The sequence below is a fragment of the Salvelinus namaycush genome, chromosome 1 (genome assembly GCF_016432855.1).
Source record: "Salvelinus namaycush isolate Seneca chromosome 1, SaNama_1.0, whole genome shotgun sequence".
NCBI classification, from domain to species: Eukaryota; Metazoa; Chordata; class Actinopteri; order Salmoniformes; family Salmonidae; genus Salvelinus; species Salvelinus namaycush.
Genome location: NC_052307.1, coordinates 30,780,904 through 30,796,653, shown reverse-complemented (window position 1 = coordinate 30,796,653; position 15,750 = coordinate 30,780,904). Strand labels below are relative to the sequence as shown.

Here is a 15,750-nt window from a genome sequence, read left to right as displayed (position 1 = left end):
TGTTCCCTGGTGGACTAGTTGTTTAGTGGGGACAAACAGTCCACAATGACAGACCTGAACAGGCTGTTTCTGCTGAGTCAGACCAGGAGCAGTGCCAGGTGGACAGACAGGGCTGTGGTCTGTAACTGATTACACAGGATATCTCCCAAATGGTACCCTATGCCCTTTATAGTGCACTACTTTTGACCAGAGCCCATAGGGAATAGGGTGCCATAATGGTAACTGCCACAGAGTTTGGGACTGTTTAGCTACAAACACTTATGGTCTGTGGCCATTTGTACTCGTACTGTAGCTAGGTGTAATGTGTTGGAGTAACACTTAACCCAGCTGTGTGTTTGTGGCTGTTTTTCAACTGGTTTGTGGCTATGATAGTCATACTCCGTTGTGGGTGTTTTTCATACTGGGTTTACTTTGAGGTTATGTTTATGAGTAAACCATATGAAAATATTATTGTATTGTGTTATTCGCTGGTGTAACCCCTTGTAATAAGGGGTTTGTAGTGAGAAACAGGCGTATTGCTTCTGTTAGTGTGGTTGGAGGCTTACTTGACCTAAATGACTCAATGTTCCCTCTGTCCCTATATTAAATATAGAAGAGTGCTATATTGGACGTGATGCTAAAGGAACTAAAGTATTTTGTATTGTTGCATATTGCATATAGGGCTCTGGTCAGAAGTAGTGCACTATATAGGGAATAGGATGCCATTTGGGACACAAGCATTGTTTTTAAACTTCTCATATCCACTGCCTCCATAATACCCCATAAAGTAAGAATGTCTCTCCCCACCCTTATTGTTTATTACCCCCAAGGGGAATTTTTCCACCTCCTCCGCCTCCACTAACACACAGTCATTTGATAACACGTATCAAAACAAATTAAGCCTTCAAATCAGAGGCTCTCACTTTTCTAATTAATACTGAGGAAGAGCCCTTTGTGCCATTGTTACTAGAGACCTGACCTGCCAACTCAAACACAGCGAGAGAGAGAGAGAGAGGTAAAGTGGGAGGCAGAGAGAGAGGGCTAGGCAGATAGAAAGAGAGGCAGAGAAACAGACACAGAAGGAGAGGCAGAGAGAGATAGACAGACTAAGAGAGTGAGGCGGAGGGTCAAAAAATTGACCCCATATTCCCTTTCTCTCTGCCAATTACAGCACAGAACTGTAATCAGCAGGCTAGCTAGACAGTAAGGAGAGAGGTTGGTGTAAGAGCATGGTCAAGATTTTGTGTTACTGGCCTACACACAATATCCCATAATGTCAAAGTGGAAATATGTTTTTAGGAATTTTTATAAAGTAATTAAAAATGAAAAGCTGAAATGTCTTTAGTGAAGAAGTATTCAATACTGTTGTTATGGCAAGCCTTAATAAGTTCAGGAGTACAAATTTGCTAAACAAGTCACATAATAAGTTGCATGGTCTGACTGTGTGCAATAATAGTGTTTAACATTCTTTTTTTATCACTTTCTGTACCCCACGCATACAATTATCTGTAAGGTCCCTCAGACAAGCAATGAATTTCAAACACAGATTCAACCACAAAGACCAGGTAGGTTTTCCAAAGCTTTGCAAAGAAGGGCACCGATTGCTAGATGGGTAAAAAAAAAAGCAGACATTGAATATCCAGTTGAGCATGGTGTATCAATACACCCAGTCACTACAAAGATACCGGCGTCATTCCTAACTCAGTTGCCGGAGAGCAAGGAAACCGCTCAGGGATTTCACCATTAGGCCAATGGTGACCTTAAAACTGTTAGAGTTTAATGGCTGTGATGGGAGAAAACTGAGGATGGATCAACAATATTGTAGTTACGCCACAATACTAGCCTAAATGAAAAGAAGGAAGGCTGTACAGAATACAAATATTCCAAAACATGCATATTGTTTGCAATAAGGCACTAAGTAAAGTAAATAAGTAAAAGTAAAACTGCAAAAGATGTGGCAAAGAAATGTACTTTATGTCCTGAATACAAAGCATTACATTTGGGGCAAATCCAACACAATGCATCACTGAGTACCACTCTTCATGTTTTCAAGCATGGTGGTAGCTGCATCATGTTATGGGTATGCGTGTCATCGGCAAGGACTAGGGAGTTTATTGGGATAAAAATAAATGGAAATGGAGCTAACCACAGGCAAGATCCTAGAGGAAAACCTTGTTCAGTCTGCTTTCAAATTCACCTTTCAGCAGGACAATAACCTAAAACAAAAGGCCAGATATACACTGGAGTTGTTACCAAGATGACATTGATTGTTCCTGAGTGGCCTAATTACAGTTTTGACTTATATCGGCTTGAAAATCTATGGCAAGACTTGAAAATGGCTGACTAGCAATGATCAACAACCAACTTGACAGAGCTTGGAATTAAAAAAAAAAAAAAAAGTACAATCCAGGTGTGCAAAGCTCTTAGAGACTTACCCAGAAAGACTCACAGCTGTAATAGCTGCCAAATGTGATTCTAACATGTATTTACTCAGGGGTGTGAATACTTATGTAAATGAGATATTTTTGTATTTCATTTTTAATACATTTGCTAAAATTTCTAAAAATATGTTTTCACTTTGTCATTATGGGGTGTGTAGATGGAGGAGAAAATATTGAATCAATTTTGAATTCAGGCTGTAACACAACAAAATGTGGAATAAGTCAAGGAGTATGAATGCTTTTGAAGGCACTGTTACATATATTTATTTTAAATGTTTTATTTTTGGACATGAAAGACTAAAAACACCAGCAAATAAGCTCCAAGTGATTTTATTTGAGGAAATCTGTTCCAAAGTATTCCTACACATAATAGAGATAGACAAAACATGAGGAACACCTTCCTAATATTGAGTTGCACCTCCTTTTGCCCTCAGAACAGCTTCAATTTCTCAGGGCATGGACTTGAAAGCGTTCCAAAGGGATGCTGGCCTATATTGACTCCAATGCTTCCCACAGTTGTCAAGTTGGCTGGATGTCCTTTGGATGCTGGGCCATTCTTGATACACGCAGGAAACTGTTGAGCATGAAAAACCCAGCAGCGTTGCAGTTCTTGTCACACTCAAACCGGTGCGCCTGGCACATACCACCACACCCCTCAAGATAAAATCGGCCCGCGACTGAATCTAGTTGATGATCCCTGCTTTAAAGTGTTAAGATGTATAAATAGGATAAAAACTAGAATTGACATGGCATCGGTTGTGTGTGCTATATTTGTCTAATTTAGACGTATTTAGACCAGGCAGTGGTATGAACACCTCATCACTGCTGAAGCTAGTGATTACAGGTGTGGTTGGTTAAGTCAGGCTGCTGTAAATAGATGGTAGTGTAAATTCCAGGTAAATAGTTATTAGGTTAAGCAGGTTGGGAAACATGTCCAAACACCTGTTGAGTGGTTGGATTCCATGACTTAACATTCTGTTTTTAGGTGAATTCCTAACTCCAGCCCTCTCGTAAATCTCCCACTGATATCACTTCTCATCCTTGTGCTATGATAGTTAGTTGTTGAGTGTATTGTTTGTCGTATCTGTGGTTTTGCAGGAGGCTACTTGTGTATCCCTCCCATCTCTGATACATTCAAAAACATGTTTTTCTGCATGTTTCTTCATTTTCCTCATAGCTGTGGATTTTTTTTACATAACCAGTTTTGTTTGTTACTTTTTTCCTGCTGTTGTGTCTAATCCTTTTTTTTTGCCCCTCTGTGTCATGTTCCTCAAAACTCCCAGTCCTATCCCACCAAACTGATACTTGTCCGTTCTGTGTGGGAACTTGCATGTGTGTGCGATGGGGAGAGGGTCTGGTCCTGTGCCACGCTCTCCTCCGGGTCCCGTAAGTCTGTTTGCTTTCAGATGTGGTCCTTAACAACACCCTCCACTCCCCACACAGACCCTATCACACACACTCTGCTCTGAGCGCGCTGAGAAAACAACCCACAGCCATAACAGGAGCTGGAACAGTGGCCTGCTCTACAGGAAAAATGTGCTCTCACATCCTGGACTCCTGCCTCTCTCCATACTGTCCTTTATAGATTACATGAAAGTCCCCAAAAATGTCAGGAAAACAACACTTTATGCAACACTCATGCATTGTTAATTCAATTTTGCTCTCGAGAAAACAGAAAAATACACCTTTTGATTTATAAAATAATAAATATTTCCATCTGTCCACTAGATACTGGTGAAGAAAGGCCTTTGTGTTGTTGCTTCACCGCTGGGGGTTGAACAAAGGAGAGGGGAGAACTTTTCTTATGACTGTTAGACACCCCCCCTGCTCCCCCGGGGCAAGTGGGTAAAACTAGAAGTAACAAGAGGGAGAGAGAAATGGCATGTCCAGAATCCCACTCCTGTCATGGAGGCTGGGCCATGTCTGAAACAGTGACACAGAAGAGAGGAGAGCGAGAACAGAGGGAGGAGAGGCCTGACTAACAGACAGCAGTGACAGTCTCATTATGTTGCAGAGGGAGCATGTTCATGTCCTACTGTGGGATTGATTGTCTCTCAGCCCAACATGACAGCCATCCAAAACTGAAAGGTTCAGATGAGAGGGATTGCTGCTGGGCTCGGGGGCGGCTCCGGCCTCCGGGTACAGGTTGCCCTTAGGCACAGATTGCAACACTGACCTTAGATCAACGCCTAGGGACAAGTTATTCCTCTGGGAAGCGGATGGGGATTGACCTGAGGAAATGTGAGAGGTCATAAGGTCACGGCGGGGTTAAGACTGTATTGATCCTGTGTGTTTCTGTATTGGTAGATCCTGGATGAGATTGCAGAGCATGGCATCAGGATCTACCAACTGCCAGACGCTGACTCAGATGAGGATGAGGAATTCAAGGAGCAGACACGAATACTGAAGGTACGACACACACAGAAAGATTGCGTCCCAAATGGCACACTACTCCCTATATAATGCACTACTTTTGACCAGAGTTCTAAGGGCCCTAGTCAAAAGAAAGTAGTGCACTATAAAGGGAATAGGGTGCCATTTGGGATGTAAAAATACTAACACCAACTAAGAGAAATAAACTCAGGGAGAAACACCATTACTGAATGGGACTGGGAGTGACGTAGAACTACTGTTATGTCATTTTTCTCTTAACCACTGGGTTTTAGAATGGGTGAGAATCATACTATTGAAACTGACCCGTTGATCTTTTGAATGGGCTTTATGTCAAACGTAAACGATCCAGTCATTTTTCCTTACTCTAGTACGTACACGTGTGAAACTCATTCCATGGAGCGCCGAATGTCTGTGGGTTTTTGCTCCTCCCTTGTACTTGATTGATGAATTAAGGTCACTGATTAGCAAAGAACTCCCCTCACCTGGTTGTCGAGGTCTTAATTGAAAGGAAAAAACTAAAAGCAGCAGACACTAGGCCCTCCATGGAATGAGTTGGACACCCCTGCTCTAGTAGATTCCACTCATCGTCAATAACCATCATTCTCCTATTCTCTTCTCCACCTATCTCTCCTTCCCTGATCCCTCTATCTCTGCATCCCTCTGTTTTCACACTCCTCCCACTCTGTATCCTCTTTCTATCCCCTTGTCTTCTTTACCCTTGCATCCATGTCTCTCTACTCCTCCCCCTCTCCCCTCTCGTCTCCCTCTCTCAGGCGAGCATTCCGTTTTCTGTGATTGGTTCAAACCAGCTGATTGAGGTGAAAGGAAAGAAGATCAGAGGTCGTCTCTACCCCTGGGGGGTCGTAGAGGTGGAGAACCCCGAGCACAACGACTTCCTCAAACTACGCACCATGCTTGTGTAAGTCACCATGACAACGCAATGCGTACCCCTTCAAACATTCAACCTCCAGCTGTGTACCCCCTCTAGCACTAGGGTCAGCGCACTCTCAAATGTTGTTTTTTGCCATCATTGTAAGCCTGCCACACACACACTATACAATACATTTATTAAATATACGAATGAGTGTGAGTTTTGTTACAACCCGGCTCTTGGGAAATGACTAAGAGCTCTTATAGGACCAGGGCACAAATAATAATATAATAATAATAATCAATCATTTTGCTCTTTATTTAATTAACCATCTTACATATAAAACCTTATTGTCTGTGCCTATATTTAGTTGTCATGCTAGTGAGGGCCGAGAATCCACTCTCACATAGGTACGTGGTTGCAAAGGGCATCAGTGTTTTAACAGCGCAATTTGCCAAGGCAGGGTACTCTGAGCGCAGCCCAATCCAGAAATCTGGCAGTGGCTTCTGATTAAATTCAATTTTCACAGAACCGCTTCTTGCAATTTCGATGAGGCTCTCTTGTTCAGATATCGGTAAGTGGACTGGAGGCAGGGCATGAAAGGGATAACGAATCCAGTTGTTTGTGTCATCCATTTCGGGAAAGTACTTGCGTAAGTGAGCACCCAACTCACTCAGGTGCTTCGCTATATCACATTTGACATTGTCCGTAAGTTTGAGTTCATTTGCATACAAAAAATCATACAGTGATGGAAAGACCTGTGTGTTGTCCTTGTTAATGCAGACAGAAGAGCTCCAACTTCTTAATCATAGCCTCAATTTTGTCCCGCACATTGAATATAGTTGCGGAGAGTCCCTGTAATCCTAGATTCAGATCATTCAGGCGAGAAAATACTTCACCCAGATAGGCCAGTCGTGTGAGAAACTCGTCATCATGCAAGTGGTCAGACGAGTGAAAATCATGGTCAGTAAAGAAAACTTTAAGCTCGTGTCAATACTTTGCCCCTTGATAACCAGCGCACTTCTGTATGTTGTAAAAGCGTTACATAGTCACTGCCCATATCATTGCATAGTGCAGAAAATACACAAGAGTTCAGGGGCCTTGTTTTAACAAGGTGAACCATTTTCACTGTAGTGTCCAAAACATATTTCAAGCTGTCAGGCATTCCCTTGGTAGCAAGAGCCTCTCGGTGAATTCTGCTGTGTACCCAAGTGGCGTCGGGAGTAACTGCTTGCATGCACGTTACCACTCCACTATGTCTCCCTGTCATGGCTTTTGCGCCATCAGTACAGATACCAACACATCTTGACCACCAAAGTCCATTTGATGTCACAAAGCTGTCCAGTACTTAAAAAATATCCTCTCCTGGTTTCCAGAAGAAGATGTTTTCCTTAATTCACCCCCCATAAACGTAACGGACATATACCAGGAGCTGTGCCAGGCCCGCCACGTCTGTTGACTCATCCAGCTGTAACGCATAGAATTCACTGGCTTGTATGCGAAGCAGTAATTGTTTCGAAACATCTCCTGCCATGTCACTGATACGTCGTGAAACAGTGTTGTTTGATGAAGGCATTGTCTGTATAGTTTTTTGGGCCTTTCCCCCCAGCATTGTTCCAGCCATATCCGCGGCAGCAGGAAGAATGAAGTTCTCCACAATAGTATGGGGCTTGCCTGACCTAGCCACTCAGTACCACCATATAAGACGCTTCTAGCCCCTTCTTTTTAATGGTATCTGTTGCTTTTGTACATGTCTTACTACTTGAAAGTCGTCTTAATTCTCGCTCAAAAAAGTCCCGTGGCTTATTTTTTAAATTGGCATGTTTTGTTTCTAAATGTCTGCGCAAGAGTGAAGGTTTCATCGAGTTGTGAAGCAGTACTTTTGCACATACAACACACTGGCTGAGAGAAGGCACTACTCCCAATATAAGTGAACCCCCAATCAATGTAGTTCTCATCTTATTTGTGCCTCTTCGATGGTCCAACGTCCCTGTCTGTTCGGTGCTTTCCCAGGTAAGGAGGCAGTAGCTCTTCGGCTGCGTCAGATTCACAACTGTCAGTGTCCATGCTAGCTGTGCTAACAACAAATGTAGAATTACTGATGCTAGCATTGGATGTACTCGTGGAAGCAGATCAACTTGTGTTGTCGACAGGTGTAGTACTGCTGGTAGTAGCAGTTCTACCAGTAGAGCTGGTATGTGTCTCTATGGACACGGGCCTTACTTTTTTTAAACAATTTATCAATTTTCGAGCAAACGGAATGAGCAGCAGCTACGTTTGGCTACACACGGACCGTTCGTGGAATTCCCGCGAGAGAGTAACAGTTAATGTGATTGGATGTTAATTATTTGACTAGGCTACCTGTATTTGACATTGTGTTGTTATTTCACTGAACACTAGATGGTTTAATTGTATTTTTGGCAGTAAAACGAGGCTACTCAGGCGAAAGAAAAAACTCACCCAAATGTATAGCCCCGTTGGAAAATATATATGTTTGAAAATGTGGAGAAAGAAAAAAATGTGAATCACATTTTTATTTGGTGTACCCCTGATTTAGAGTAAATGCAAAAGTAATATATGCATGCTCTTATGCTCTTACTTATGTTGGATATGTATTACTATACTCCCGCTTAGTGGTTGAACAGAGAACTTCAAGTCTGTCCATCTGTTGCTCAGTGTAGTAGTCTAGTCTAGTGGGTTTTATGGGGGTTTGCACAAGCCAAATTGTGATATTGAAATGTGTGATGGTTGTGTGTGTTTCCAGCACCCACATGCAGGACCTCCAGGAGGTCACTCAGGACCTGCACTACGAGAACTTCCGTTCAGAGAGACTGAAGAGACCTGGCAGGTCAGTCTCCTATCTGCAGTGTTTCTATCTCACACACACACGCACACACACACACACACTCTCTCTCTGGGCTGAGACTACTCTAACATATTACAGTAGTTAATATGTTCCCTTAAACATTCCCTACAGAGCTGTGGAGGAGGATATGATGGACAAAGACCAGATTCTCCTGCAGAAGGAGGCTGAGGTGAGTAGCTACTGCAGCACTGGATGCTCTCATAGGGTTAACTAGGTCCTAGGATGCTCTCATAGGGTTAACTAGGTCCTAGGATGCTCTCATAGGGAGGGTTAACTAGGTCCTAGGATGCTCTCATAGGGAGGGTTAACTAGGTCCTAGGATGCTCTCATAGGGAGGGTTAACTAGGTCCTAGGATGCTCTCATAGGGAGGGTTAACTAGGTCCTAGGATGCTCTCATAGGGTTAACTAGGTTCTAGGATGCTCTCATCGGGTTAACTAGGTCATAGGATGCTCTCATAGGGTTAACTAGGTCCTAGGTAATAAATTAATGGGGTAAGTTGAGCCACGGGACGGTACGTTAAGCCGCCTACAAATGTATGTACTGAATAAAATATTACCTCTACCTTTTTAAAACCATGTCTATCTTAATTTACAAAGAAAATTCAACACAATCACAATCGCTTTTTTGTCTTTGAACCATTTTAAGCATATTTTAAACAGGCTTAACACCTAACACTTTGTACTTTTTTAAACACAGGTCCTGTTTTTACTTCATATCCCAGATAATGCCATGCATTATGCCCAGGAAGAACACACTTAAATTTGCTCAACTTACCCCATGGCCATTGGCTCAACTTACCCCAAGGCAAACATTTTGACTGTAGCACACACAGCTACAAGGATGCACTTTCATGCTAGGTTTATGACCTCATATTGAAGATTATAGAGACCCCAACTGATGTATAGAACAATCTTAAAATGATCTACGTTTAGATACAAGCATCATGAAAACTTTAACACAATACATTCATTTGACTTGGTAAAAATCTGGTTTTGGACCTTACTTGCTTACCACTTCTTCCATGTGGTAATCTTCGTTCACAGACTCCGTGAAATGATGACCTCGACTTAAATATTTGGTCAATTGATACATTTTGTGTATGGTTTCCTAGAAACAAGGGTAATTCAACTTACCCCTTTGGCTCAACTTACCCCACTCTCCTTTACTAGGCTACCTGAGCACGTTCATCCACTCGCAACGTATTTCCAGCCTCCAAACTTGGTGAATGGAAAGAGAGATCTGTTACACAAAACACCACAAAGTGTAATGACATTCAGCTATTGTCAATCAGCGTTAACTGCTGTCTGCGCGTGTCTCGGTGTCGGCCACTCATCTCTGCCTTGGCAAAATGTCAGTGTTCGCATTGAACCACATCGCATTTTGGAGCGTATACCACCTATTTTCAAGACCATTTGTAAATGTTTCATGCCTCTGACATGCGGTAATGACAAATAATATTGTAATAGCCTACAGTTTTCTTGGCATTTCGTTTGAATTATTGTGATAAGCAGATGTTTTACCAGTATGGCGTCCTCCACTATTATTTTGCTGGGACCTAACCTGGCTTCTACCCTTTTTGGCCATCTTGGTTTACATTGTTTACGTTCTAAACTGTGGAAGCAGTGATTTGTAAGAAAATAATAAATTACCCTCTTCTTCCTGATTGCCTCTGATTGGCCTGTTTGTATTCCCATGGCGATGTATAGAGAGAACAGGGTGGGGTGGGGTGCAATTAGAGCTGTTAGTAAACATGTCTGTGCAGGATATGACATATCTGACTTAATGTCCAGTTAAGTGGTGGAATAAGCCAGGCCAGGCGATGTATAGAATATTGTATACAGGGTGTGTACTGGCTGTGCTGCTGGTGGGGGCTGTGTCCTTATGTAAAATCAGATTGGTTTTGTACAGGGTTGAATTGCGGGAACCCGGTTACCGAGATTTGCGGACTAAAACCACTCCCCTTTTCCGAGATACATAACTGAGAGAAACCGGTAAATTATAATAAATTATTTATATGAACAGCATGGCGTGAAATAGCACTGTTAAATTACATGCAATGTCTAAATCTGGCTTATCTACAGCCTCTGCATGATGAACCAACAGTCAGGGTGGGGGACAGGTGTAACTGAGTCATGTTTGTAGGCCTTCTTGCTCGCACACGCTTTTTCAGTTCTGCCCACACATTTTCTATAGGATTGAGGTCAGAGCTTTGTGATGGCCACTCCAATACCTTGACTTTGTTGTCCTTAAGCCATTTTGCCACAACTTTGGATGTATGCTTGGGGTCATTGTCCATTTGGAAGACCCATTTGCAACCAAGCTTTAACTTCCTGACTGATGTCTTGAAATGTTGCTTCAATATATCCACATAATTGTCCTTCCTCATGACGCCATCTATTTTGTGAAGTGCACCAGTCCCTCCTGCAGCACATCACCCCCACAACATGATGCTGCCACCCCCGTGCTTCACGGTTGGGATGGTGTTCTTCAGCTTGCAAGCTTCCCCCTTTTTCCTCCAAACATAACGATGGTCATTATGGCCAAACAGTTCTATTTTTGTTGCATCAGACTAGAGGACATTTCTCCAAAAAGTACAATCTTTGTCCCCATGTGCAGTTGCAAACCGTAGTCTGGCTTTTTTATGGCGATTTTGGAGCAGTGGCTTCTTCCTTGCTGAGCGGCCTTTCAGGTTATGTCGATATAGGACTCGTTTTACTGTGGATATAGATACTTTTGTACCTGTTTCCTCCAGCATCTTCACAAGGTCCTTTGCTATTGTTCTGGGATTGATTTGCACTTTTCGCACCAAAGTACGTTCATCTCTAGGAAACAGAACGCGTCTCCTTCCTGAGTGGTATGACAGCTGCGTGGTCCCATGGTGTTTATACTTGAGTACTATTGTTTAAACAGATAAACGTGGTACCTTCAGGTGTTTGGAAATTGCTCCCAAGGATGAACCAGACTTGTGGAGGTCTACAATTTTTTTTCTGAGGTCTTGCCTGATTTCTTTTGATTGCCATGATGTCAAGCAAAGAGCCACTGGGTTTGAAGGTAGGCCTTGAAATACATCCACAGGTACACCTCCAATTGACTCAAATGATGTGAATTAGCCTATCAGAAGCTTCTGAAGCCATGACATCATTTTCTGGAATTTTCCAAGCTGCTTAAAGGCTCAGTCAACTTAGTGTATGTGAACTTCTGACCCACTGGAATTGCGATACAGTGAATTATAAGTGAAATAATCTGTCTGTAAACAACTGTTTGAAAAATTACTTGTGTCATGCACAAAGTAGATGTCCTAACCGCCTTGCCAAAACTATAGTTTGTTAACAAGAAATTAGTGGAGTGGTTGAAAAACGAGTTTTAATGACTCCAACCTAAGTGTATGTAAACTTCTGACTTCAACTGTATATGTAGCCTGGCAAAGGTAAACCCAGCACAGGACACAAACTAATTTGGGGTTGTTTATTCTGTCGAATTGTAAGTTTAAAATAGGATAATGTAGGAGACAAATCACCGTAAGGGGGGGGAAGTCACCATAAAGTAAAGTTCAGTCTAAATCACAATCAAGTGAAATACATCTGTTAGTAAAGTGCATAAAAACAATCTGAATACAATAAGAACAAAGTGCAATGCATAAACGGTAGTGGCTCTGCTTTAAAAACAATGTCCACATGATACCCTAACCCCACATGGAACAGTAGATCCTCACCCATACAGCACCTTCAAATAATGTTATCAACTCCACAACGTGGTTCTGAGAGCACTGCTATTCAGCTAGCAAGAAGCTACACTATGTGTTCAAGGTTTATGTTCAATAACTGATGTTAAGAAAGAGGTTTTCAGTCAAACAGAAAAATATTCTTTAGAGATTGGCACATTGTTTGCTGAATTCTGAAGACCCTTAAAGTGTTTGCACTTGTAGTGGTGTAGTTTTTAACACTAGTACCAAATTGGGGATGTAACCCTATAAGCAGAGTCACAGACCCACATTCCTGTAGAAAAGCAGTTTGGGATACCAGATCAGTTTAGCAACGTGTTATGTTTGATCGCATTCCTTCAGTTTGCAACACACAGAGTTCTATAGAGTACAAACCTGGTTTGATGTAGATTTAAATATTAAAGTAAATCTATTATTCAGTCACACGCCCCTACCCAACTGTGAAAATTAGTTGGAGTCCATTTTACCCCGATTGAGTGAAGTCAAATGGTCCACTTGAAGTGCTATCCACGACCACTAGATGGATATATTTTCTATTGTGTAAAAAAAATATTTTACATTTTAAGGCTCTCAAAAAGTTAGGTGGCTCATTGTATTATCTTTTTACAATGGATACAATTTGTCGTGTTTGGAATGGCTGATAGCCTCTGGTATTTGTTTTACTCAACTATCTCTTTCCCTCTTTCTGTCTGTTTCCTTCTCTTCTCTCTGTAGCTGAAGCGTATGCAGCAGATGATTTCCCAGATGCAGGCGCAGATGAAGATGAAGGGAGACGAGTGAAAATAGAGGGATCGAAAGAGGGAGTGGGGTAAGAGATGAGAGGAGCCCCACACCCCTCAACCCCCTGTGTGTCTGCATCTCCATCATGGACATACTGCTGGACACACACATCACTCCCTATCTCTCAGTGTGCCAGTCAATCAATCAAGCAATCAACCACCCAATTGGATGTTCCCCTCTCTAACATAATTGTAATGATAAAATCTTCAATTTGGCCTCTATTTCACCATGGTACTGAGATCCACTGATCTGCAAGTCTCAGTATTGTTTTGGGAACTGTTACTCACGTTGTAACACGTTTCATACTAAGGTATGTTTGTCTGGAGTGTTATCCTTTATTGTGTAATGTTATGATATGGGTTATGATATAATGTTAAGGCATACTGTAAAGACAGAAATTCCATGTTCTCCCAATAGGTGACTAAAGATGATGTCCATGTGTTTTCATCCACACTAGTATTCTGTCTCATGTACAATGTAGATCTTGCATTGCTAACAGTACTAATATCTCATTGGTTAGACAACAATAAGACTTCGGTGTTTACAGAATGTTTGGGGAATGTTTTGAGTATCTTAAAGTGGCTATCAGCAGTTGAAACAATAGCAAAGCTTTCACCCCACTGTTGTTACGGTTAAAAGCTGGGGGGAAGGACTGGAGAAATGTAACCACTCAAATTCAAAGACAGAGCTATGGATGCAAGGACTGACCATCCATTATATCAAAATGATAGTTTAAACCATGTTTTTAGGCTATACAGTGTTTGTTTACATTTACTTTGTTTACAAACATTGGAGTCAAAAATGTTATATTTTGGTTTCTGTTTGGGTATGACAGTTGTGCTTTGCTCATGAGGCTTTTATAAGTTATATTCTTCAAGAATCAATAGGTACATATCATTAATTTATAAATCCCAAAATGGTGGTAGCAACTGCTGATTGCCCCTTTAAGGGAAGGTTTGTTGAGAGCTGGATGTTGTGTTTTTACCATTTGCAACCTGTCTTTGCCTTCACATTTGGAGCACAGCTGAGGACTCAGTCCAAGCTGTAGGTGTAGTAATAATAGTGTCCCTCAGGTGGCGCTGTAGTCTATGTTCAACAGCACAACACATGGAAAATAACTATAAGGGTAATAATATATAAGGGTAATACAGGCTTGTGTGGAAGTATCTCACAGTCTCACTTTTTATTTTAAACTTTATATCACATTTGGTCTATATTATGAAAGATTTATGTAACTTAACTTTGTCTGTGCCTCTGTTGTATTGGATGGAGACCAGTGGAGGCTGGTGGGAGGAACTATAGGGGGACGGGCTCATTGTAATGGCTGGAATGGAGGAATGGAATGAAGTCCAATGTGGTTTCCATATGTTTGATGTGTTTTATAATGTTCCATTTATTCCATTCCAGCCATTACAATAAGCCCATCCTCCTATAGCTCCTCCCACCAGCCTCCACTGATGGAGACGGTTTGCCTTGGTCTTTGGGTCAGTCTCCTCAGACGAGGTTTTACTGAGCTGAATTCCTCACCATGTAATCTTATAACTCAAGTATCAACAGCAGAAGGCTGTTGGTTGTGTCGTCATTATACAGGGAATATTTGCCCTCGTGTTTGAGGAATGCTCTGAAATGACTTGATAGCTAAAATATGTATGTATCATGTGGGTGGATGTACTGTCTAGAATAAATGTTGGTGCATTCAAGATGCAACTGATGAAATGCTTGTGAAGTGATCATGTTAATTCAAGTGTTTTCAAACCATGCACAACCGTGTGTTGGTTAATATACTTTTTTTATTGCTTAAGACTTGCACTACAAAACCTTACATCACCCTTTGTCTTTAATAGCTACATTACATTATGAGCAGTTTTACTGTAGATATCTGTGTTTTTGTTTATTTGGTCATGTTCTTTTGGGTTTTCCTAAAGGGGGTCTTCATTTTATCACAATGATTTACTGTATGCACAGACACACTGACATCTTCTGATATTGGCTAGCTCCATGGAACTTACAGTATTGAACACAATTCCATTTTCTGAATTCCTAACTATATTCTGATTCACCAGCCCACTCTAGGCTGCTGACTGTTATACAGTGAACACACTAACGCCTCTCTGTGTTCAGCAATGTGTCATTCGTGTTTAAGAGTGCTATCGTCAGTCAGTGTGTCATTGTCTATGTAACTTGTCTCTTTCTGCCTAGTTGATCAACAGATTTGTATCTTTGAACCCTGGAGGCATTAACCCAGCGTTTCCCAAACTTGGTCCTGGGGACCCCAAGGGGTGCATATTTTGTTGTTTTCTCTAGCACTACACAGCTGATTCAAATAATCAACTCATCAAGCTTTAATTATTTGAATCAGCTGTGTAGTGCTAGGGCAAAAACCAAAACGTGTACTCCTTAAGGTCCCTAGGACTTAATTAGGGAAACACTGTAATTAACCTAACTGTGCTTGAAACATTTTTTTTGTAGTGTCTCAACTTTTGTACTCCATTTTCAGAAATACAGTTTCCATAGAAACACACTTGTTGTCAGAGTGCTTTGTTTACAGGTCATAGGTATGATGATGTGCATTTGAGTGGCCATGTAGAAAAACAAAGGCAATGGGATTGAATGGAGACTGAGGTTTCTAGTTGTCAGGCCTTCTAGACCTCTATCAAATTGAAAACACTAGATAAGAAGCTGCTGTGGAGGTTGGT

At 41.6% G+C, this 15,750-nt stretch overlaps 1 protein-coding gene across 1 annotated transcript in view; it reads left to right on the top strand.

The window, feature by feature from the left end:
- Positions 1-15,575, top strand: part of zgc:63587 (uncharacterized protein LOC393431 homolog) — a 43,208-nt gene extending 27,633 nt beyond the window's left edge. Inside the window, exons 8-12 of the mRNA XM_038978348.1 lie at positions 4,728-4,829; positions 5,588-5,733; positions 8,450-8,533; positions 8,663-8,720; positions 12,989-15,575. Coding sequence (XP_038834276.1) covers positions 4,728-4,829; positions 5,588-5,733; positions 8,450-8,533; positions 8,663-8,720; positions 12,989-13,054 — 456 coding nt within the window. The 3' untranslated portion in view covers positions 13,055-15,575. The remainder of the gene's footprint in view (positions 1-4,727; positions 4,830-5,587; positions 5,734-8,449; positions 8,534-8,662; positions 8,721-12,988) is intronic.
- Positions 15,576-15,750: the final 175 nt, after the last annotated feature.